Source organism: Balaenoptera ricei, chromosome 3 (genome assembly GCF_028023285.1).
Source record: "Balaenoptera ricei isolate mBalRic1 chromosome 3, mBalRic1.hap2, whole genome shotgun sequence".
Lineage (NCBI taxonomy): Eukaryota > Metazoa > Chordata > Mammalia > Artiodactyla > Balaenopteridae > Balaenoptera > Balaenoptera ricei.
In genome coordinates this window covers 179,541,115-179,562,651 of record NC_082641.1, presented here as the reverse complement: position 1 = coordinate 179,562,651, position 21,537 = coordinate 179,541,115, and the positions used below count along the sequence as shown (strand labels likewise).

Below are 21,537 nucleotides of genomic sequence, written 5' to 3'. Positions count from 1 at the left end.
TGGCTGTGTGTGGTGACCCCCAAACCAGAGGTGGGGCTGCAGCCTATGACCCCTGTCCCCGGTGAGGGGTCCCCGGCCTGACTTCCCCCGGGAAACGTGGGTGGAAGCAGCCAGCTCGGATCCGGGGTCATGTCAGTGGGGCCCAGCGTGGGGTGGCACCTTGGGGCCCTCTGGCAGACTTGAGGTTCCCAGGCTGAGGCCACCCCAACCCAGGGCCTCCAGAAACCCTGCAGTCGGAGGTGACCGAGGAGGCCGCCCAGCCGGTTCTCCCTGCCCACCCCATCCTCGCCCTCACCGGCCCTCGGGCCCCTTCCTGGTGCCACCCGCGCATGCCCCGGGGTGTGGGTCACCTCCTCTGTAGGGGCCCCAGGCCTGGCACCGCTGGCGACACCCACCCCACCCTGGAAGCCCAGAGGCAGGGTCACTGCATCCACGCCCCTGCCTCCCAGGCCTGGCAGGAAGGGTCAGACTGAGTTTGAAGTCCTCTCCCTGGAACCCGAGTAGGGGGGCCCGGAGTGGTGTGGACAAGGGGCCCAGCCCACAGGGAAGGGGCCCCCCAAACCCTCCATCCCCGCTCCCCAGCCACCCCCCGCCCCCGACAAAACACAAAGAACATCAAAATCAGGCAAATGAGGCAGCAGCGGTCGTAACAGGCTGCGTTTAGTGGTTTTTTTATGTACAAGAAAAATGATTTTTTTTTGTCTGGTTTTTCATCATCTTTTGTCTTTTTGTTTTGTTTTTTTTTTGCTTCTTTTATTACTTTTAAAGCTTCTCCCTCCCCACCCCCAAAAAGTGCATTTTTATCAATTTTTTTTTTTTAAATCTCCCACACTTTTATAAAGACTCTCAAATACAGTCTATGGAATGTCTGCTCTGTGCTCTGTGCCCCCGGTGGGCGCCACCCCCGCCCCCCTCCACCAGGCCTGGCCCCCCAAAGTCCAAGGCACCTCATATCTGGGCCCGGGTGGGGCAGGGGGGACCCTGGGCATTGGGACCCCTGGCCACAGCCTTCAGGCAGCCCCAGCCAGGGGATGGAGGTCTCCCCAGCCCCCTCCATCTCCTGCCCTGCCCCCCACCCCCCGTGTAAATCTATATATTTAGTGCGAGCTAGTCTGACTCTGAGGTTATGGCTCCTGGGGTGCCCGAGCCCCAGGCCCTGACCCGTCCTGCGCCAGCCAACATCCCCACTCCAGGAAGGCTGCTTCCTCAGCTTAAATAACTTTTTTTAAAATAAAACTGCAAATATAAATATCTTTCTTTCTCAAAAAATAGGATTTTTGCTTTTTTTTGTTGATTTTTACTTTTTTTCTCCTGCTTTTCCTTTCGCTCTCTCGTTTCTCGCCGCCTACAATCCTGGCTGCCTGGACTGCCTTGGTCCTGGAGGAGCCCCTGCCTCTTCTGTCCCGTCACATATGCCACGAGGCCGTGCCCTCCACGGACAATGGGTCTCAGTAGTGCAAAGACTCCCCAGAAGACTCTTGAAGGGGCTGGGGGACCCCCTCCCCCTACCCAAGACCCCCCTCCCCCTTGGAAGGAAGCAAAGGGACAGCCACGTACAAACAGGGTGACAAGACAGGATAGCCATGAGGGGTCTCCTGGGCGAGCCGCCCATGGGGGGCAGACTTTGGTATGGCCCAGGGGAGCCCGGCTGGGCACAGGTCGAGACCCATACCCTTGTCAGGCTGGGCCTGGTCCGGCACTTTACATTCACTGGTTTTTAAGGTTTGTTTGTTTTTTTTTTTTGCCTTTTTCTTTTTTTTTCTCCTAATCTCAAAAGGCGGGGTGGGGATCAAGGTGGGGGGCTAGCCAGGGGGCAGCAGCAAGGGTGCTAATCTCTCTCTCCCAGGTCCTGCAGGCTGGCGACCGCTCCAGGTGAGGGCTCCGGCCCCCACCATCCTGCTGGCCCACCGCCGCCGTCCCAGGATGCCCTCCCACCCCCCGCCGGAGCCCCCTCCTGGAGCTCCCCCCGCCTGGACCTCACTCATACACAAGCGCACACACACATTCACGCAGCTTCACCAAGATGATGGAAATAACAATTTCGCTATTTTTCTTTTTTCTTTTTTTTTTTTTTTTTTGTACCAGGCAGTTAAAAAAAAAAAAAAAAAAAAAAAAAACACCCCAAAAAAAGAAACCACAAAAAAAAAACCCAAACAACCAAACAAAAAAACTTTTTGCTGTGTCCTTTCTGACCAGTCAGCACGTTCCCCCTCAAATTTTTTTCTTTTTTTTTTGTTTGTTTGTTTCCTGAAACGCGAGAATTCAGCAGTATCTTTGGCAACACTTTATCACGACCTTAATTTAAAGAATAAAAATAAAATTGATCCACGTCTATATACAGTATGTGATTGCGCGGAGTTGGGGGCAGGGGCTGGGCTGGGAGGGCGGGGGTCCCGGCTCTGGGCCCATGCAGATGCTGCGGCCCCCGGGGATTGGCTGGTGGGCAGCAGGAGAGGGGTTAAGGCGGAGTGGGTGGGCAAGGCTGGCGGAAGCTGAGCGCAGAGCTAGGGGTAGGGGTTTAGTGCAATTCCCGAGGAGGTTTGTGTTAAAGTGTGCTCGGCGGGGGTTCAGCCCTTGCCCCCGCTGTAGTCCCAGAGGCCTTAATCCCCCAAGTCTGGTCTCCCCCCACCCGGCCAGGACGACAGCTGTGATTTTTCAGTTGGTTTTATTGCGAGGGGGTGTGTGGGTAGTGGGGGAGAGGGCTGTCCCCTCAGGGAACCTCTCTGGGAGCTGGGGTGGGGTAGGGGTGCAGGTCCCTAGCCTGGGCACTCGAGCTCCCTGTTCGGCTTCCACGGGTGGTTCTCCGAGAGAGCTCGCCCCACGATGCTGGGGTGTGGGTGGGGCCACCCGGCCCTGGGCTCCCCTGCCACCCCCCTCAGGAGGGGGGGTCCTGAGACATCTGGGGGGCTGACGGGCTCAGGGGTGGGGGGAGCAGGAGGAAACAAAAAACTGTCCTGTAGAAACAATGATGAAAGTTGCCTTCTTTAAAAGCTTCCCTTTAAAAACAAGAAAGAGATGGGGTCTGTCACAGAACCAAGGGGCACGGGGTGACGGGCCAGCAGCTAGAGGCGGGGAGTGGGGACACCCCCCGCACCTCCGGCTTTTGACGAGGAAGGGTCTCCGCTCAGCAGAGCGTCTATTTACAGGGCCCCACGCTAGGGTTGCATATGCGACGGGGGATGGGTGGGGGGGGGGGAGGAGGGTGCCCCGGCCTCTGGCGACACGGCCTCCCCAGCCCTGGCCCCAGTCCGTGGCCTGTGGCTCGGTCAACGCCGGGCCTTTGGGGAGCCAGAGGCTGGGGGGAGGCAGGTGCCAGCCCCCAGGTTACAGTCAGTGCCTTTGAGTAAAAAGAAGGGTGCAGTGGGGGGTGGAGTAAGGCCCTGGAGGTGGGGCCCCCTGTCACCCACCTCGGTGGGGATGGCGTATCCAAGATGGCAGCTCCTCGGTGGCCACAAGGAAGGGCGGCCATGTTGGAGGGTGGGGGGACAGCAAGGGTTGGGGGACAAGGGCAGGGAGACAGGATTGCTCTGGCTGGTTGGAAGGCCAGCCCTCTCTCGGGCCCATCCCTGAGCTGGGGAGTCGGTAAGGAGGGTCCCCGCGGACACGGGTGGCCACTGTATGGCTAGCAGGTGACGAGACGTCTCCAAATCAGAACCCAAAAAAAGGACAGAATTGGGGGGGGGGGACACGGCAGAAACACAAAAACCCCGCAGTCCTGCCTGCAAGGCGAGCCCCCGTGGTAAAGCACAAATACCTCAGAAGGCTTCGCCCTCACCCGTGACTTCCTGACCCCCTTCTCACCTCGGGGAACAGAAGTGGATTCTACGTCTGTGGTGGGTTTCTTTTTTTATTATTTTGTACAAAAATAAATCGACTTTTAGGAATTTCTGTTTGCTCTCTCTCGCTCTCTCTCTCGCTCTCTCTCTCGCTCTCTTATTTTTTTTTTGTCTTTTTGACTTTTCATAGAAGTTGGTTGCAACTTGTAAACATGTTTTTAAATTAAGAATTAAGATAAAGTGTAGTACCCGTTCTGTTACAAAGTGCCAAGACTTCTATTTGTGGTTGGTTGTCTTGTTGTTGGTTTTTTTTTTTTCCTTTCTTTTTTGTAAAATCTTGTTTTTATTGCTTTTGTGACATTGGAACTTCTGGACACTCTCGCTCCCCACATCCCTGCCACCGTGAGACCCTGCGTTCCCTCTGCTCTTGGCTCTTTCACCCCACACTGTCGCCTGCTCCTCTGAGGAAAAGTATATTTTATATATATATATATCTATATATAAATTTTGTTTTTAAGGAGGAAAAGAGAAAAAAAAAATCTAAAAAGTGCTTTTAAAAATCGGGAGAGGGCTAGGGGAAGGGGAGAGGGTGAAGACAAAAAGTTTCGCTCCAAACGTCTCATGGGGTCTGGGGTGGGCCTGGGTCGGGGGACCAAGACGGGGGTGGCAGGGGCGCCCTGAGTGGCGGCCCGCAGGTCCCGCCGGGTTGTAAGTGCCGTGAAGGAAGGCGGCGGGGGCCCTTGGGGAGTCACCCTGGCGCCCTCCCTCCCCCCCTTCCCCGTCTTCTCCCCTTTCTCCACGCCTGGAAATAAATAGATTTGTGTCGCGGTGGCCAGGAGATCCGGGGGACCACAGGCAGGGACGGGAGGCGGGGAGGCAGTCGGGGAGACGGAGGGGGAAACCCCCACTTCGGAAGTGCCCTGAGGAAGGAGGGTGGGGGTGCGGATGGGGCCGTTTTAACGTCCGCTCACAGCGGACACAAATCATTTTTAAGGTCTTATCTCAAAAGACTCTAGAAACCAGCGGGGGCGGGGAAGGGCGAGGAAAAGAAAAGCCCCCCCCCTGTCCCCGCCCCCCCCCCACCCCGTGACCACCCTCACCCCTGCCGGGACCTGGGGCCCTGATCCGGCCTCCGATGGGACCCCAGACCCCGAACCGCGGGGCGCCCGGGGAGCTCAGAATCCTCGTGTCCCACAAAAACCCCAAGCTGAGCCCCGAAAGCCATCGACGGGGTGGGGGGCAAGCGGGGCTGGGGGTGGGGTGGGGCGAGGGTCCCCATGGAGGGAGAGAACATCATGAAGGAGAAAAATCTGAGAAAAGCACTACCCTAGATTCTGTGACGCTTCATATATATATATCTGTATATATATATATATATATAGATATAGATATCTGTATATAGATAGATTTTCTTTTTTTGTGTTTTTGGGGGGTGGTGGGTGATTTGCTCTCTCTCTCTCTTTCTCGGGTTTCTGTTTTCTCTTTTTTGGTTTTCAAGCGAGTCCGGCCGCGAAGCTGCCATCGGCGGTGGCCCCGGCGCCCCCGTCGCCTCCCCCAGCGGCGCCCGCTACATTCAACCTGCCCAGGCCGTCGGGGCTGGCCTCGTCCTCATCCTCGTCCTCGTCCTTAAAGTGCTTCTCCTGGCCGTTGCGCCGCGCGTCCGGCGAGCCGGGCGGGGCAGGGGCACCGGGCGGCGCAGGGGCCCCCGGGGCGGGGGCGGGGTCGGGCCCCCCAAGCCCGCCACCCCGCACCCGGGGCTTGCGGCCGCGGCGCGAGGGCACGCCGTTGCAGCCGTCCTTCTTGAGGTGTCTGTGCAGGTGGTCGGAGCGCACGAACGTCTTGCAGCAGCTGTCGCACTGGTAGGGGCGCAGGCCAGTGTGGACGCGCATGTGGTTCTTCAGGTCGTAGTTGTGCGCGAACGCCGCACCGCACTGCTGGCACAGGTACGGCTTCTCGCCCGTGTGCTTCCTCATGTGCACCTTGAGCTTGTCCTGCCTGTGGACGGGCCGAGGGTCAGCCGGCGCCCGGCCGGGCCCCTGCCCGGGATGGAAGCCCCTCCGCCCCCGCCAGCCTCGTCGCGGGGAAACCGGGACCCTCGCGGAAAGGTGGGCTGCGGCAGGGGGCGCCCTCGTTTTGCGGGGAAAGGGGGTGCGGGTCCCCATTCTGAGAACAGCACCAAGGAACCCGCGAAGGTGTGAAAAGGGCCTCGCTGTGTGGCCACGGGGGAATGGCTGAACCTCTCTGAAACCCAATATTTTTGTTTTTTTGTTTTTTGGCCGCACTGCGGGATCTTAGTTCCCCCACCAGGGAATCAAATCCATGCCCCCTGCAGTGGAAGCGCAGAGTCTTAACCACTGGACCACCAGGGAAGTCCCACTGAAACCCTTTTCTTATGCATAGGAGGAGGAAGATAACAGGCCTCCCTCCCACCTGGGGCTCTGCCCAGTGGCAGGTGCATGGCTTCACACTACAGGCATTTACTGAGCACCTGCTGCATACCAGACCCTGTTCCAGGTGCTGAAAATGCTACAGGGAACAAGGAGGAATGCCGGAGTATTTGGTAACAGAGAGGGTTAAGCTGTCCTGGTTTTAGCACTGAAAGTTCTGTGTCCTGGGGAACCCCTCAGTCACTGAAAATCCAGGGCAGCTGGTCACAGTAGTAACCAAGCCCCCACCCCAGGGACCCCACCCCCTACCCCCAGTTCCTGCCAGATCTCCCCTCACCTCTGCCTCACTCTGCTCTGGCCACACTGGCTTCCTGGCTGTCACCCCAACATGCTGATAAACTATGAGCCTACCTCAGGGCCTTTACACATGCTGTTCTGGCTACCTGGAGCACTTTTTTCCCTCCCAGATCTTCACAGTTGAATTTCAGCCCAAACGTGATCTCCTCAGAGAGGCCCTCCCAGACTCCCTCACCCCCAGTCCCTCATGCCACTGCCTTTGTTTCTCATCTGTCTCCCTGACTGGACTGTGAGCCCTGAAAACAGGGACTGGGTGTGATTCCAGGGCCCCTCCATGCCCATCTCACCCCACAGGGAACTGTGTGGACCTGGTTCAGCCTGGGGCCTTTGGCCCACCAAAGCTGGTCACCATTATCAGTTCTGGGGTGACTATGACCCAGGTGTTGCTCTGTCCCCTTGAGCCCTTGAAATGTGGCTGGTCCAAGGTGAGATGCGCAAGAAGTGCAAAAGGCACCCCAGATTCTGAAGACTTCATTTGCTCAATGTACTGTAAAAGATCTCATTTATAATTCTGCTTATTGATCACATATTGAAATGGAACTAATGGATTATGTAAAATATGATTAAAATTACTTTCACCTGTTTCTTTTACTTTTTAAAAATGTGGCTGCCAGAAAATGTAGAGTCACGGAGGTGGCTCACATGATATTTCTATTGTACTATGCTGGTCCATAGTGATGGGGGTGGATTCCTGCCTGGAATCCACAAGGCAGGGGCAGGGACCTTGGTCTCCAGAGCTCTGGCTAGACTCTGACCTGCTCCTTGCTGCAGACTCTTATGCTCCACTGAGTCACTCGGGGTCTCTCCCTTCTGATGCCCACCAGACTGAGAGCTTCTTCAGTGCCAGGACTAATAAACTCCTACTCATCCTTCAAAGCCCCACCTGAAATGCCCCTCCTCCTCCAGGAAGTCTTTCCCAACCCCGAGACAAAGGCCTGCACTCCCCTCCCCCGGGGCTTTCAGTCCCAAGTCCCTCCCTCTGGTACTGCCCACAGAGATGGTGTCCCTGCTTGGCCTAACTTTTCTATGGCTTCTTACTATTCTGAGGATCAAGACCTGGCCCTTTGCAACCAGACCCCCTGCCTATTCTCTGGCCTCGTTACACCCCCACGTGAGCCAGCAGAACCTGGGCCACAACAAACTCATCGCTCCCTGGATTAACTTGGGCTGTTACCAGAAAGGATGGCAATGGCCAGGCGCTTCCCGCCACCCCCCACCCTGCCTCCTCGGAGCCGGCTAACATGGTCTCCCAGTTGCCCCGCTCAGACCCTGGGGCCAGGTCACGGAGGGAACAGGAGGGACTCGGATTGTTCTAGCACTGTACAGAGATGTCCCTAGCTGAGGCTTGGAGGCTCAGAGAGGGGAAGTGACTTGCCCTGAGTTGCACAGAGGGTTGGGGGCTGTCCCAATGTGGGGTGGGGGTGGAGGAAGCCCCAGTTTCATCACCTCAAGCCCCGGCCTGGGTAATTATAGCCCCGGCCGCCACAGGCCCTGCTTACTCAACTCTTTAGTGTGACTCAGAGGGGCCCCTGGGCTCCCCAGCCTGGAGGGAGGGGCGGGGGCTGGGGCCCTGGAGGGCAGAGAGGAGCCAGGTGGGCGCCTGGGAGGAAGAGGCCTGGCCTGGTGGCCCTCTCTATGCCTCAGTTTCCCAGAACGGCAAACAGGATCAGCCCCGGGTTGAGGGTGGGGTGGCCAAGAGAGCTCCAGGCCAGAAGGTGAAACTGAGCCTGGCTGAGGGTGGGGGCGTGGGGGAAGGTGTCACCTCTCCAGGCTCTGGCTTGCTGGGCCTCCACCAGACTGCTCCTCCCAGGCCCCAAGACCCCTGAGGGCAGGGCCCACAGCCAGCCCAGTCCACCATCCCCACAACTGGAGCAAGAGGGAGGCCCCTAAGACCACCGGCACCCTGATCTCACCAAAGGGGGAGAGCCAGGCCACCTACCAGGCTGCCTGCCTCCCGGCCAGTGCCCTTTGCCCCTGCCTGGCACTCCTGGGCCCTGGAGTCCCAGCCACACCCTCCTCTCCTGGCTTGCTGGGGAGGGGGCCCGGGGGCTGGTCCGGGGGTCAGCTCCCAGATCCTGTCCCCACAGGGCAGGGCCGGGAAGCCGGGACAATGGCCTCTTTCTTCGGCCTGGGTGGGTGTGGCTGGGGGAACCCCGGGGCTGGTGAGGGTAGGGGGTGATGCTGAGTCACCCAGCCTGGCTAGGCCCCCGCACACCAGCCCCCTGCCCCCACCGGGCTGGCCCACAAGGCCCAGCCTGCCACCTCTGGACTCTTAAGACCAGATCGCAAAATCCCCCCAGTCTGGCCTCAAACTCCTCCTGTCCAGGGACCAAGCCCAACGGCTCCCATGCCCTTTTCCCTCCACTGGCTGTGGCGATTCCCTAAGCTGAACTGGCCTCAGGGCCTTTGCACTGGCTCTTCCCGCTGCCTCTCCCTTTCCCTCTCCCCACGGCTCCCTCCTTCTCCTCCTTCAGCTCTCAGTCCTCGGGGAAGCCTCCCTGTTTAAGGCAGCACCTACCGCCGCACCCCGACCCTGTTCTCTGCTCTTTTCCTCCCTGGCACTTTCCACCAACTAGTGTTATCAGTTCTGCGGTTTTATCTCGCACATGCTCCGTCGCCCCCACGGGGATTTTGGCTTGTCCCTCCACTTCTAGAACAGGGCCTGGCACCCAGCAGGCACTCCATAAACGTTGGCTGAATGAAGCAAGTCCCCCGGGCTCACGGAAGACTTCAAAGTTACCTAACGACCAGAACTCCCTGCTCCAAGTGGGGCTGTCGCCCTCTCCCAAGGCCCACATGCACCAGTCGGGACGAGAAGAACCACCCAGGGAAAAAGAAGAAAAGCGACTCCTTGGGCCCTTCCTTCCAGCCTCACGCAGGTCGGCACCGCCTGGCACGCTTCATGTTCTTGTGGTCACCTTGTTCAGGGCCTGTGCGGCACCACCCACCCAGGCTCTCTCGACAGGCGCATGGGGGTCGGGGGTGCCCCGATAGACAACGCACCCTTGCAGGGCAGGGTGCGGTGTTGTTTTCACACGCGGAAGCAGGGTGTGAGCGTGCTCGTGCAGGGCGGGGCAGGGGGTCCCCGTGTGGCTGCTTTTGGGGCAAAGGGCCCCCAGGAAGCACCCCCCACGCCCCCCCGACCCCCGCCCCACGCCACGGTGGCGCCGGCTCACCTGGTGAATCGGACCTTGCAGATGTTACACTCGTAGGGCTTCTCACCCGTGTGGGTCCGGATGTGCCGCGGCAGCTTGCCGGCGCCCTGGATGACCTTCTCGCAGATGGGGCACTTCTGGAAGGCCTTAGCCCGGATCTTCTTCTCCACCTTCTGCGACCAGGCCGGGTAGACGTCGCCGTCGTGGGCGCCGCTGAAGTACTTCAGGTAGTAGTCCACGACGCCCTTGTCATCCGCCCGTGACTCCTCGTCGCTGTCCCCCGCCGTCGCCGCCCCCGCCCGGCCCACCGACGACATCATCTGCTGCAGAAGCGTGCTGGCCGCCAGCCCGTCCGCGTCGGCCCCGTCCCCGTCCTCGCCCTCGGCCGTGCCTGACAGGAAGCCCGGAGAGTCGCCCGGCTCCGGGGCCGCCTCTGACAGCGAAGCTGCCTCCTCCTCCCCGCCCCGGCCGTAGTGGCCGTTCTGTGTGGCGGTGGACGGCTGGGCCACGGGGGTCGGGAAGAGGCCCCCAGCAGGGGCGTCGTCATCCCGCTCCGGCCACAGACCTGGGTTGCTATCTCCCTCATCCCCGTCCCCGGCCGGGGGCCGCTCGGCTGGGGGGCCGGGCCCGTAGAAGTCCAAGCCATTGCAGTCGCCGGAGGCCACGGCGGCCACGGCAGCGGCCACGGCCTCCTTGGTGGCGTCCAGGTCATCGTCGGATGCGCCAAAGGCGGACCATGGAAATGAGGCGGCGGCGGCGGCGGGCAGGCTGTTCATGGGGTTGCTCTGGAAGAACTCGAGGTACTCCTTGGCGCGAAGGAGGTTTCGCTGATCAATTTGATCTACGAGGTCCAGCTGGCCGGCATCGGCACCCGCATCGGCCGCCAGGATCTGCCGGTCGAGGAGGTCGGCGCAGACGTGGCTCACGGCGGGGATCTCGAGCAGGCGGGCGGCGCTGAGGATGTCACCCACGTTGGCTGTGCTGACGGTGAGCGTGGCCGTGTAGGCGAAATCCATGAGGGCCGTGAGCGCCTCGGCGCTGACGAAGTCGATCTCGTACACGTTCTGCTGGTCCACCACGGCGCCCGATGTGAACAGCTTCTTGAAGTACTGGCTGCAGGCAGCCAGCACCGAGCGGTGCGTGGGGAACTCGCGGCCCTCCACCAGGATCACCACGTCGCACAGCAGGCCCTGCGTCCGCTGCTCGTTGAGTCCGCTCAGAATGTCGCTGCTGTGGTCGGGGAACGGGATCCCGATGGGGCCGTCCACGCCGCCGGCCATCTTCCGCGCCGAGACCTGCAGCACCGGGGAGGAAGGGGTGGTCGTGAGGGACAGGGAGGGCCGGGCCAACTGGCCGGGCTGCGAGGCCCTCAGAAAGTAGTGCCCCCACATCCCCGCCCCACCTCCCCCGCCAGCCTCGGTTTCCCCAGCTCTGCACCAGGATGGTCCACGGCTGGTTCTGCATCATCAAAGTGAGAGGACGTTGGCGAAACCCAACTGGGTGCTTCAGAGATGAACACCGGCCCCCCTCCCCGCTTTACGAGAGAGGGGAGTGCCCGTCCAAAGGACAATTTGAAGTGGCGTGGGAGCACACAGAAGGTGCTCAATAAATGCCCGACACAAGTTGTTTCCTAATGAATCTGAGCACGGGATTCTGCCCATGCCCTCTCTAGGAGGCCACAGCGGTGACATAAGGCACCCACCGTGCGCTGCCCTGGCCGAGCGCCCAGCAGTCCCAGAGGCAGCACCGTCTCCACCGCAGAGGTGAGAAAACGAGGCTCAGGCTCAGGGAGTCCCAGGGCCCCATGGCTGCACCTCAACTCAAACCCAGGGCAACTGACCCAAGACCCAATATCCAACCAGCATGGCCATCCATCCCTGCCTAGCCCCTCAGCCTCCCTAACCTTCTCTCCTGCCTCCTGGTCGGGCCCAGTTCTCTTGGGGGACTCTGAGTCAGCAGGAAGGGGTAAGGCCAAGACCCAGGGACCTGGCCAGGGTCATCAGGGCCGAGGGTGTGCCCTGGTGGGGTGGGGTGGTGACTCTGCAGGACAGACCCCTTCTTGCCCTGTGGAACCCCTAGGCCATGGCTCGGCCCTCGCAGTGAGTAACTGGGGGAAACCAGGCCACTGCCTGACGCTCCTCCCTGCCCACTCAAGCTGACCCCGTCAAGGAGGAGTGGGGGGCCAGGGGCCTCCTGCCCACCTCCTGCCTGGCCAGCCCCTCTCCTTTTGGCCACCCTGTTTGCACTGTTCAGCCCGGGACAAGGCCCTGCCACTCTCCGGGCCTCAGTCTCCCCATCTGTCAAATGGGCAGAAGCCTTTGGAAAAGCAGGGCCATGGGGGGGACTCTGTCCCGCCCCTCTCCCCCCCCCTCCTATTTTCCGCCTTCCCCTGGGCTGTGACTCATCCACCCACTCGGGCGCTTGTGCAACCCTCTGGCTCTGTCCCCACCCCTCCACCCTCTCCGGGGAGCCCCCGGCTGCCCCAAGCCACCCAACAAAACCCACATTCCTCTGGGCCCAGCCAGCCTGCTTTCAGGCCAGAGCCTGAACCGGGCCTTCCTCAGCCTCCTAAAGACCCCAGGACCCCCAGCTGGGTGACCCAGCTCAGCTCTAACACAGATCCCTCCCACTGTGCCTCTAGTGGGATACAGGCGGCTGGCCCGGCAAGGGAGCTGGGCTTGGTCTGGTCAGCCCTAAGGCCAGGGTAGGCCTGTCCCGACCCAGGGCCGCCCTGCGAATGGGGTCCAGGCCTTGGGGCCGACACAGAGGCCTTTGTGTGGCGTGCAGGCGGCCAGTACACTTCCCGGGACGCCTCTCTCCGCCGCCCGCCCTCTTTCCCGCCGACCGCACCAGCTGCTTAGCTCCCGCCTCTGTTCCGCCAGCCAGCGGTGGGTGGCGGGGCAGGCTCAGATGTGGCTGCTGGGAGCAGGAGGATGGGGATGGGGGCACGATGACCACCCCCCCCCCCACGAGGCTCGGCCACGGGAAGCCTCGGCAGAGCCCCCTGTGGCGGCTTCCACCCCCTGCCACCATCTGCCGTCTGGCCCCGGGCCCCAGGGAGCAAGCGGGCAGATGGGACTCCGGATCAGACCGGCCTCGGCCCCTCCTCGTCCCTCCTCTGATCCGGGCCACCAACGTGCCAAGATGGCCACCCTGGCCCTGCTTGCCAGTGTCCCCTCAGGGGTCCTCCTGGGGCCTCTAGGTCGAGACCTGAATTGGTCCGGGTGACTCACCCCTCGCCAAGGCCCCTCCACCCCCGCCTTCCCACCAGCACCGAGCCCACCGGGCCAGATGCTGGCACATCCTTACTTCAGGCGTGAAGCTGCCCAGGCTCCCACTTGCTGGAAGCCACCCAGCTGGGAAGGAGCAAGCTCTGGCCTTGAACCTGGCCTGGGGCAATGTACCCAGCCCTGGGCCTGGGTCTCCACCAGCTGGAGGAGCCGGGCCACATGCTAAGAGCCTGTTGTGTGGGGCAGCCCTTGGGTCTGGGCTGGGTCTGAGGGTCTGCGCCCTTGTCCTTTCCCAGCTGGGGCCTCTATTTCCCCCAGATAATCATCTGAGACCCTCCCCCAAAGGGCAGGGCCTGGGGCAATACCAACCAAGGAAAGCCCCAGGGAAGTAGCATGACCCCCATTTACAGATGAGAACACCAAGGCCCACAGACAGCTAGAATCCAGGCCAAGGGCACCCAGCAAGACTGATCCAGGAGCTGACAGAGGCGAGAGGCTGGGGGTCCCCCAACCCTCCCCCCGCCGACACCTCCCAGCCAGCCACAGCCCCTTCCCTGGCCCTGGAAACTAAACTGACCCAGCCCTCTCTCCAGGAACACACGCCACCTGCCTGCCACGCCCGGGGCCACTGCCCTCCCCCCCACCCCCCCACCCCGGGCCTCTCAGAGCCCTCCCTCTAAGAAAGCAGAGGAAGACCCTGCCAGGTGGGAGAAGGAAGTCACGTGGGGTCCAGGCAGCAAAAAGCACCTATTACTGAGCACCCACTGTGCGCCACAGCACCATCTCACCAGGAGAGCCCCGTGGCTCCCTTCCTGGCTCTAAGAGGCCCTGCTGGCACCCGACACCTAGTAGGTGCCCCGACACGTGACGGTTTCCTCGGTAATGATGAGCCAACGAAAAATTCTCTCCTCCAGGAAGCCTCACCCCCTCAACGGCCAGGGTCCCCTGAGCCCAGGCCTGCACCCACCCAGGGCCCCGTGTTTCATCACAGCTCCACCCCGACACTCGCCCCCATGGGATTTCCGGGGCCGTTCGATGCTGACTCGGCGGCCGGCCGAGGGGCAGGCCTCGGCAGGCTCTTCCTGGGCTGGAGGTGGGGCGCCCTCCTCCCTCTGGGCTGCTCCCAGGCCACCCTCCACCCCCCGCCCCCGGCCCAGGCCTCCCCTGGGCAGTGCACGTTAGGGGCGCAGCAAACGACAGGAGGAACCAAAGACCAAAGAGCTATGCACTGGAGAGCCCACACCCAGCCCCGCCCACCTGGCTGGCAGGCACACCCAGTACCAGGGGACCGTGCCAGTCCCACCTCCAATCTAACCTAGGGTCACTTGCTGCAGCAGGCAGCAAGGACCCGGGCCTGCTTTTTGCCCTCCGAGGGGGCCTCCTCTGTGCCCTGGAACCTTCAAGAACTAACTGGACCCTGGGCTTTAGAGATGAGGACAGGCTCAGGGAGGTGATAAGACCAGGGCAAGGTCACACAACAGACCGGCAGCCAGGCTGGGACTCAGATGCTCTCACTTGAGCCGGCCTGAGCTGACACCTCTCAACTACTGGGGATGCAGGCAGAGCTCAGGAACGTCCTGACCTGGTCCCAGGAACAGCAGGTGTCACCCAGGAAGGACCCTAGGATTGTGGGAAAGGTGTCCCAAGCATGGGAAACAGCAGGGGCAAAGGCCCGGCGGTGGGCACCTGGGAGAGGGGCAGGGGAAGGAGGCTGGAGAGTCCCCAAGGTCAGGTGCAAGGTGAGGGTTGGGGCCGGGCCTCCTCCTCCCCCCCACACTCCTCAGGGGGTGGCCAGCAGTGGATAGGTAGGTAATTGCCACCTGACACCTTCCTGGAGGAGTGTCCAGGGATGCGGGCAGCTTAACAGGGGGTTAAGGCCTCCCTCCCTACAACTCAGGGAGAGAATGAAAGGAAACTATATAAGGGACCTCTAACACCTACTACCTGCCACAGCAGCCCGCGTCCATATCCTGGCTCCTCCATTTCCAAGCTGGGTGAACCTGGGCCAAGAAAAGCACCTCTCTGTGCCTCATTTTCCTTGGGGGTTGTGACAGTGGCAAAGGGCTCCACTCCCATCCTCTTAGCAAACTTTGGCCTAGGACCTACTATGTGCCATGGACAATCCCCAAAGGCCCAGTGAGGCTGTTTACCCCCTCCCTTGTGGACTGGGGGCTTTGAACTTCACCTCTGAACGTCATTCCAGGAATCCAGCCCCCTCCCCAACTACTGTGTACCAAGGAAGTGTGTGGTGAGCCCCAGGAGGAAGCTGAGCCATCATGTGTGTGTGGGGGAAACCAGGCCCAGAGAGGGTGGGCGGCCGGCCCAAGGTCACACAGCAAGTCTGGCGCCCAGGTGCGGCTGCCAGGCCAGTGCCCGGCCGCCCCCGCCCCCTCCCAGCCTGGCAGCCTGTGTTGCAAGGTTGGTCCTGACAGGTTACCCCGCCCCGACCTGGTGCCAATCCCCGCCTGGCCCAGTATCGAGGCCGGGGTTTAATGGGACAGGAATGCAGCATCCTGATCAGGAGGTGGGGGGCACCAACAGCTCAGGGTGACTGCTGGCTGCCAGCTGTCAGCCTGCCCCCTGCCCGCCTGTCCTCGCAGGCCTCCCTCCAGGCCAGACACCAGCAAACAGGCCCTCGGCCATTTTATGTGTCCATTTATTGCCCTAAATGGGGAGGGGCTTCCTGCCCGGGCCTTAAAGGGCCAGAGGCAGGAAGGTTGCGGGCCCAGTGGGAAGTGTGTGTGTGGAGGCTGGTGGGGGTGGGGATTAGGAGGTCATGGGGATCCCATCTGAGCCCCAACTCATGGGTGGGGCTGAGGCCCACCCTGTTCCCACGCTCTGAGTGCTGTCGTGGGCCAGGAAGTATAGCCCCGACACCAAGACCAGCTTCCAGGAGGAAGCCCTGCGAAGACAGAGCCATTCTCAGTGGAGGTGGAAGGAATAAGCTTCCTGTCACCGGGGGTAACCAAAGCCAGGCCTCACAGAATCCCATCCGTGTCTACACTGCCCTCAACTCAGGCTGCACCTGCTTATCCAAGATGCCCAGGAGAGGCCTGGGTGACTTCCATCCAGACTGCTCCCTCCCTCCCCTGAGGCCGGCTTGTCACCTGGAGGTGCCTGTACCACCCCCAGCCCCACCCACAGCCTGAGCAGGCGGACAGCTCGGCCTGGAAACCCCAAAGGGGTGCTTGGCCCACTGGGGCCCCAGTGTCCTGTGCCTACAAATCCAGCCAGTTCCCTCCTATCAAACACATCCTGATGGGAGGTGGGACCGAGCCTTGTTTTCCAGTCAAAGCAGAAAGGCGTGGGTGGGGACGCTTCCACCGAGTGGCCGTCCACAGCCTGCTGGGGGGACAGATGGAGGGGCTGGTCCTTTGGCCAGATTCTCCACAGGGCACCTTCCGCGCTTTGGTGCTCCAAAGACTCGGGACTCAGGCCGCAAGGGCAGGGGCTGTTCCTCAACGGGGCTTGACGGGGGCCTGGTCTGGATCAACTCAGCATCAATCCTCATAGCTCTGGTAGGCAGGGTCTGTAACCACTGCCCCACTTCACAGGCCAGGAAACTGAGGCAACTTGCCCAGAGTCACACAGTAGAGCTGGATTTGAACACGGGTCATCTGTCTGGCTCCATCTGGCCAAACTAACTAGTCCTCCCAGGGCTCCACCCTCCTCCCCCACCACACACAATGCCCCCAGGTACCAGCAGGGGACTAAATCCCCCCACCCTGGGGGCCTGGGGGGGAGGACAGCTTATTCTCACACCCCCTCAGAGCTGCCTTGTGATAGCCCAGAAAAGGGAGAGGTTTGCCTGAGGTCACACAGGGAGCCTGGGGCAGGGCTGGAGTCCAGCTGACACCTGTGAACTCAGGGCATCAGAACAGAGATGCAGGAGAGGCTCCCCCAGGCCCTGACACCACACAGCAGTCACTCAACAAACATTCCTGGGGAATCACTGAGTAAATCCTCACTTTTGGCCTAAAGGTAATCTCCCCATTGTACCGATGGCAAAACTGAGGTTGGCAGAAGGGAGGTGACCTCCCGAGGTGGACCTCAGCTGGAGTGGAGGGCCGGGCTGAGATTGGACCACAGTGGCCCCCACCCAAGCCTGTTCCTCTGGTCTCCACTGCCCAGGGCTGTTGCAGGGTGGTTTATGGTCTATCAGGTGCCTGGAGCACAAGATGACAGGTGGGGGGGTGTCTCAGACACACACAGACACACACACACACACAGACACACACACACACACACACACACACACACACTAGCAGAATCCCTGCTGTGTCCTGAGCTGACCCAGGTGCTTCCTCCATGAGGGAGGGAAGGAAAGGGAACACAGGTGGACCTGCAGGCAGTACCTGGGGGGAACCCACAACCACCTCATTTTACAGAGAAGGATGCTCAGGCTCCAAAAGGCCATGGGGCTTGTCCAAGGTCACAGAGCAAGTGGGCCAGCATTTGAAACCCCTGTGGACCCCCTCCTCAGGCCAGCTCTGCTTCAGAGGGGCTGGCCCTGACTCTTGGCTCTGGGAGGTGACCTGGGTCTCCTCGGAAATAATGGGTTGTAAAAACACAGAGCCCTGCCGGTCTCCAGGGGCCAAGGTGCCAAGGGGCGGGGCTGCAGCTCAGATGGGGTGGGAAGGGCCTGCCTCGGAAGGCTGGGACGCAGGGAGGCTAAGGCCCCTGCTGTGTGACCTTGGACACCTTGCTGCCCCTCTCTGAGCCTCACTGTCCTCTTGGGGCAAAGGCTCCATTTGGCAGACAGGTGCCTGCTGTCAACCTCCAGGCCCTCTAGAAGAAAGGTGGGCCGGCGCCCCTCGGCTGTGACACACAAAGGACTTTGGACGCGTCCTAAACCAGGAGGCAGGACCACAAGGGTCAGACCCAGCTCTGGCTGGGTGACCTTGGGCTGCTCTCTGCTTCCCCCAGGGCCTCAGTCTTCCCTGCCCCATAGGGCACCGCTCTGAGCCTTGCTCTAAGCCCCTGAGGCCCCATGCTTGCGTCTGGCCTCCCCTCCTGGTCTCAGTTTCCTCGCATGGCATCGGGGACCTCCACCAGCCCAACCAGCTTATGGGTCAGAGGGTTCCAAGGAAAAGAAGGGAAGGAAAAACGCCAACACGAGGGCTAGCTACTGCCTCGAGAACCTTCCCCACTGGACGAAGGCTGAGCGCTGCCGGGCCTCAGTCTCCCACACGGAGAAAAGGGTGCATGGGCTCCCCGCAGCCACCCGCTGCCGAGGGCCTCTGCTGAGAGTTGCGTGGCTCCCCGCCCGGGCCAGGGTGCTGACTGGCCACCACGCAGCCAGTCAGCCAATCAGAACTGAATAATAAATACCCCCCCAAAGTGACCCACGAATTAAAATTTCAGTGTCCCCGTTGGCTCCTCTTTCCTTCATTAGGCATGCGGATCCCAGGGCTTCGCTCTTCCAGCCACTGGCTCCTGCCCCCCCTTCTCCCCCAGGCTCCCGTCTCCACAGCGATGGCTGGCGGTAAACAGAGCCCCGAGCCCAGCCGATAAGTGCCAGGCCCCACCCGGGGTGGCCCTCGGGGGAGAATGCCCCCCTACCTGGAGCCTCGGGGGCCTGGGCAGCAGCAGGGCCTAGCCTGGACTCCCCGGACCTCTCCCAAGACCAGCTCTGCCAGTAGGAAGTGATCGGCTGGTCCTGGGGAGGGCCCCCCAGTGTGGGAGCGGCACACTCAGGGTTACGCCCTGGCCCTGTTGGGGTGGGGGTGGGGGGCTGACATGGAATCCTGGACGCCCTCTCCGGCCGGGCCTGCTCCGGCCCTGGTCCGGGAGGCAGCTGGCAGGGAGGGGGGGTGGGGGAAGCCAAGCAAGCCCGCCACCCATGGGTGAGCCAGGTGGGCACACCCGGTGGAGGGGCACCAACACCTCTCTCACTTCCGCCGCCTGGCTAGGGGGAGAGAGGAGTTGCCTACCTCCCCCTGCCACCCCGCCAACTGCTGGCTACATTCCCCAAACATTTAGTGGGTGCCCACAGGGTGCCCGGGCCTGGTTGGACAGCAGTCTCTTGCCGCGGTCCACCGGACTCCCTCGCCGCCGGCCAGCCAGCGCGGACAGTGCCTCCCAGGACCCGCAAAGGCCTGGGCCCCGGGGGGTGCACCGGCCCCAGCTCAGGCCCCTGCCTGGTTCCCAGGCCCGGGGCTGGGGGAGGGGGCCGGTTCCTAGGCCGGGGAGGGAGGCAAAGCGAGGGAGGGGGCCGGATCCCACCAGCTCACCCCCTCCTCTGCCCGGGCTCAGGGTTCGCACGTGGTGGTGGCGTCAAGGGGAAGGAGGGGTGTCCGGGCCAGAGGAGACGGGGTCACGCGCTTTGGGGGCGCGGACGGGGGAGAGGGGTGCTCTCTGCTCCCTCCCCCGGGGCCGGGGCCGGACAGCCGCGCGGGCAGGGCGAGGGGCCAGGCCGGTCCCCCCGCCCAGGGCTGAGTCAGGCCCGGGCGGGGGCAGGAAGCGGCCCCCTCCCCCGCCCCGGCCGCAGCGCGCGGCCCCCGCCCCGGCCCGCGGGCCCCCACAGCGCCGCCCGCGCGGGGGGCTCCTACCTCCTTCCCGGGGCAGCGGCGAGGGGGCCCGGCCCCGGCGGCGGCGGTGGCGGCGGCTGCGGCTGGGCTGGCTCCCTCCGAGGGGCCGGGAGGCGGCAGTGAGCCTGGCCCCGCGCCACCCCCCGCCGCCGGCGGCCAATCCCCACCCGGGCTGGGGGGAGGGCGATGCAAATTACCCCGGATCTGGGTCCGCCCGCCCGCCTCCCCCACGCCCCGGCCCAGTCTGCACTAGGCCGCGCATCCCCGGGCTCGCCTGCGCTGCGCGGCCGCCCGGGCCGCCGCCCTCCCCGGGGAGCGCCGGGTGGGTGACCCCCCCCCCCCCGGGGCGGGGGGCTGAGGGGAGGGGGGCTGGGGACGGTTACACAACCAGGCGGGGAGGGGCCCCGGGGCGGGGAGGGGGCCGGCCCGCGGGCCGCGCAGCCGGAAGCCGGGGACCGCCACCGGCCCCCGGCAAGGGGAGCCCGGCTCCAGGCCCCGCCCCCTGGCCGTCAGGGCCCGCCCCCGAGCCGCGCCGCGCGATCGGCCCGCGCCCATTGGCTCGCCAGCCCGCCGCTCACCGCCCCTCCTCCGCACCGCCCCTACCCGCGGGCCGCGGCGGGCCGCCGGCGCAGGGCACCCTGGGACTTGTAGTCCTAGCTGCCTGCCACCTGCCAGCCGCAAGCGCGGGGGAACTACGATACCCAGAGGCCCGAGCGGCCGCGCCCGCCCACCCGGACACCCCACCCCTTCCCCCTCCTTTGCAAAGCCCCCCTCCCTGTTTTTTCAGCCCCCTCCCCCCCATCCCCCATGGAGCTCAATCCTGGCCAACTCCAACGTATGCACGCAGCACCGAATAGGCCCCCGGGGGGCGAGAGCGCCCCCAGTACCCAGATGCAAACTTAGCACGCGACGCGCCCCCCTATCTCCCCACGCCGGCTCCCCCCACCCTCAATGCAGCCCCGCTTCCCCTCCCCCTCTCCCCGCGCGCCTGGGAGCCCCGAAAAACCATGCACGGAGGGGGGGGCTGGCGCACAAGCCCATGCACTTCGCCCCCAATACCCACTCCCGGGCGGCGCCCCCTCCCCGCCCTCGGGATCCAGGGCGCCTCCCGCCTCCGGGCAGCTGCCAACCACCCCCTCCTCTGAAACTTGCGGAACGTCCCCGGATCCCGGGATCGCCCCTTCCCGAGAGGGCAGGGGTGGGCGCAGCGCCCCCGGCCCGTCCCCGCCCTGCACCCCGCGCTGGGGGCTACGCCGGGCGCTGACTTACCTCGCGGGGCCGGGCCGGGGCCGGGCCGGGCCGGGGCGCGCGGGGCCGGGGCCCGGAGTTGGGACTGTGCTCCTCGGCCGCTCGCCTCTGGGGTCCGCGTCTCGCTCTCCCCTCGCTGGCTCTCCCCTCGTCGCTCCCTCGCTCCGGCGGCGGCGTCACTGCCCCTACAGTAACTGTACAGTACAGCCAAAGCCCCGTATGATGCTCGCGACTCCCTTCCTGGTTTCTCCGAGGGCAAGAGGGGTCCTCCCTTGTCTTAAAGGTGCCGCAGCCGCCGGCCCCCCCACGCCCAGCCCGCCCCCCCCACCCCGGCCTCAGAGGCCAGAACAGGCTCGGCAGGTCCCCTCTTGCCACGTCTCTGCCCTCCCGTGGGGCTTCGCCCGCTGCGCCGGGGAGACCGGGCTGTTACTAGGTTTTGTCAAGTTGTTGGGGGGGTCCAGCCCGCCCCCGGCGCGCCCCCCCCTCCTCTGACCTCTCCGCCCCGCTGTGCGGCGCCGTGCCAGCCTGCCAGCTTATCTGGCCCCAGAGCTCCCCGGGGCGCGGGGGGAGCGGGCCCCCCGGGGTGGAGGGGGTGGGGGCCTCCAGATAAACAGGCCCCCAGCCTCTGCGCAGAGGCGGGTGCGGGGGGGCGCGGGCTTTGCCCCCGACGCCTGGGGCGTGGCAGGATGGCAGCGGGGGCGGGGAGGGCTGTGCGCACTGCGAGGAGAGACGCGGGCGTGGGTCGCGGCTGCCCGGGCTGCTGGGGGTGGGGGGGGCGCGAGGGGGTGGGGGCCGCGGGCCTAGCGCCGGCCCTCCCCGGGCCTCAGTTTGCCCAGCCGCGGAAGGGACCCGGG

The 21,537-nt window shown here is 63.3% G+C and overlaps 1 protein-coding gene across 2 annotated transcripts; it reads right to left on the bottom strand.

Annotated features, from left to right (window-relative positions):
* Positions 1 to 1,723: 1,723 nt before the first annotated feature.
* Positions 1,724 to 20,867, bottom strand: ZBTB7A (zinc finger and BTB domain containing 7A). Of its 2 annotated transcripts, none has more exons than XM_059918755.1 (3): positions 20,705 to 20,867; positions 9,697 to 10,970; positions 1,724 to 5,771 (listed from the first exon to the last, which is right to left on the bottom strand). In XM_059918755.1, the coding sequence occupies exons 2-3, from the start codon at positions 10,953 to 10,955 to the stop codon at positions 5,270 to 5,272; spliced, it is 1,761 nt and encodes a 586-aa protein (XP_059774738.1). In that variant the 5' UTR covers positions 10,956 to 10,970; positions 20,705 to 20,867; the 3' UTR covers positions 1,724 to 5,269. The 2 variants fall into 2 exon arrangements, with proteins under 2 accessions (XP_059774738.1, XP_059774737.1); XM_059918754.1 differs by lacking the exon at positions 20,705 to 20,867 and adding an exon at positions 19,457 to 19,658.
* Between the last annotated feature and the right edge of the window lie 670 nt (positions 20,868 to 21,537).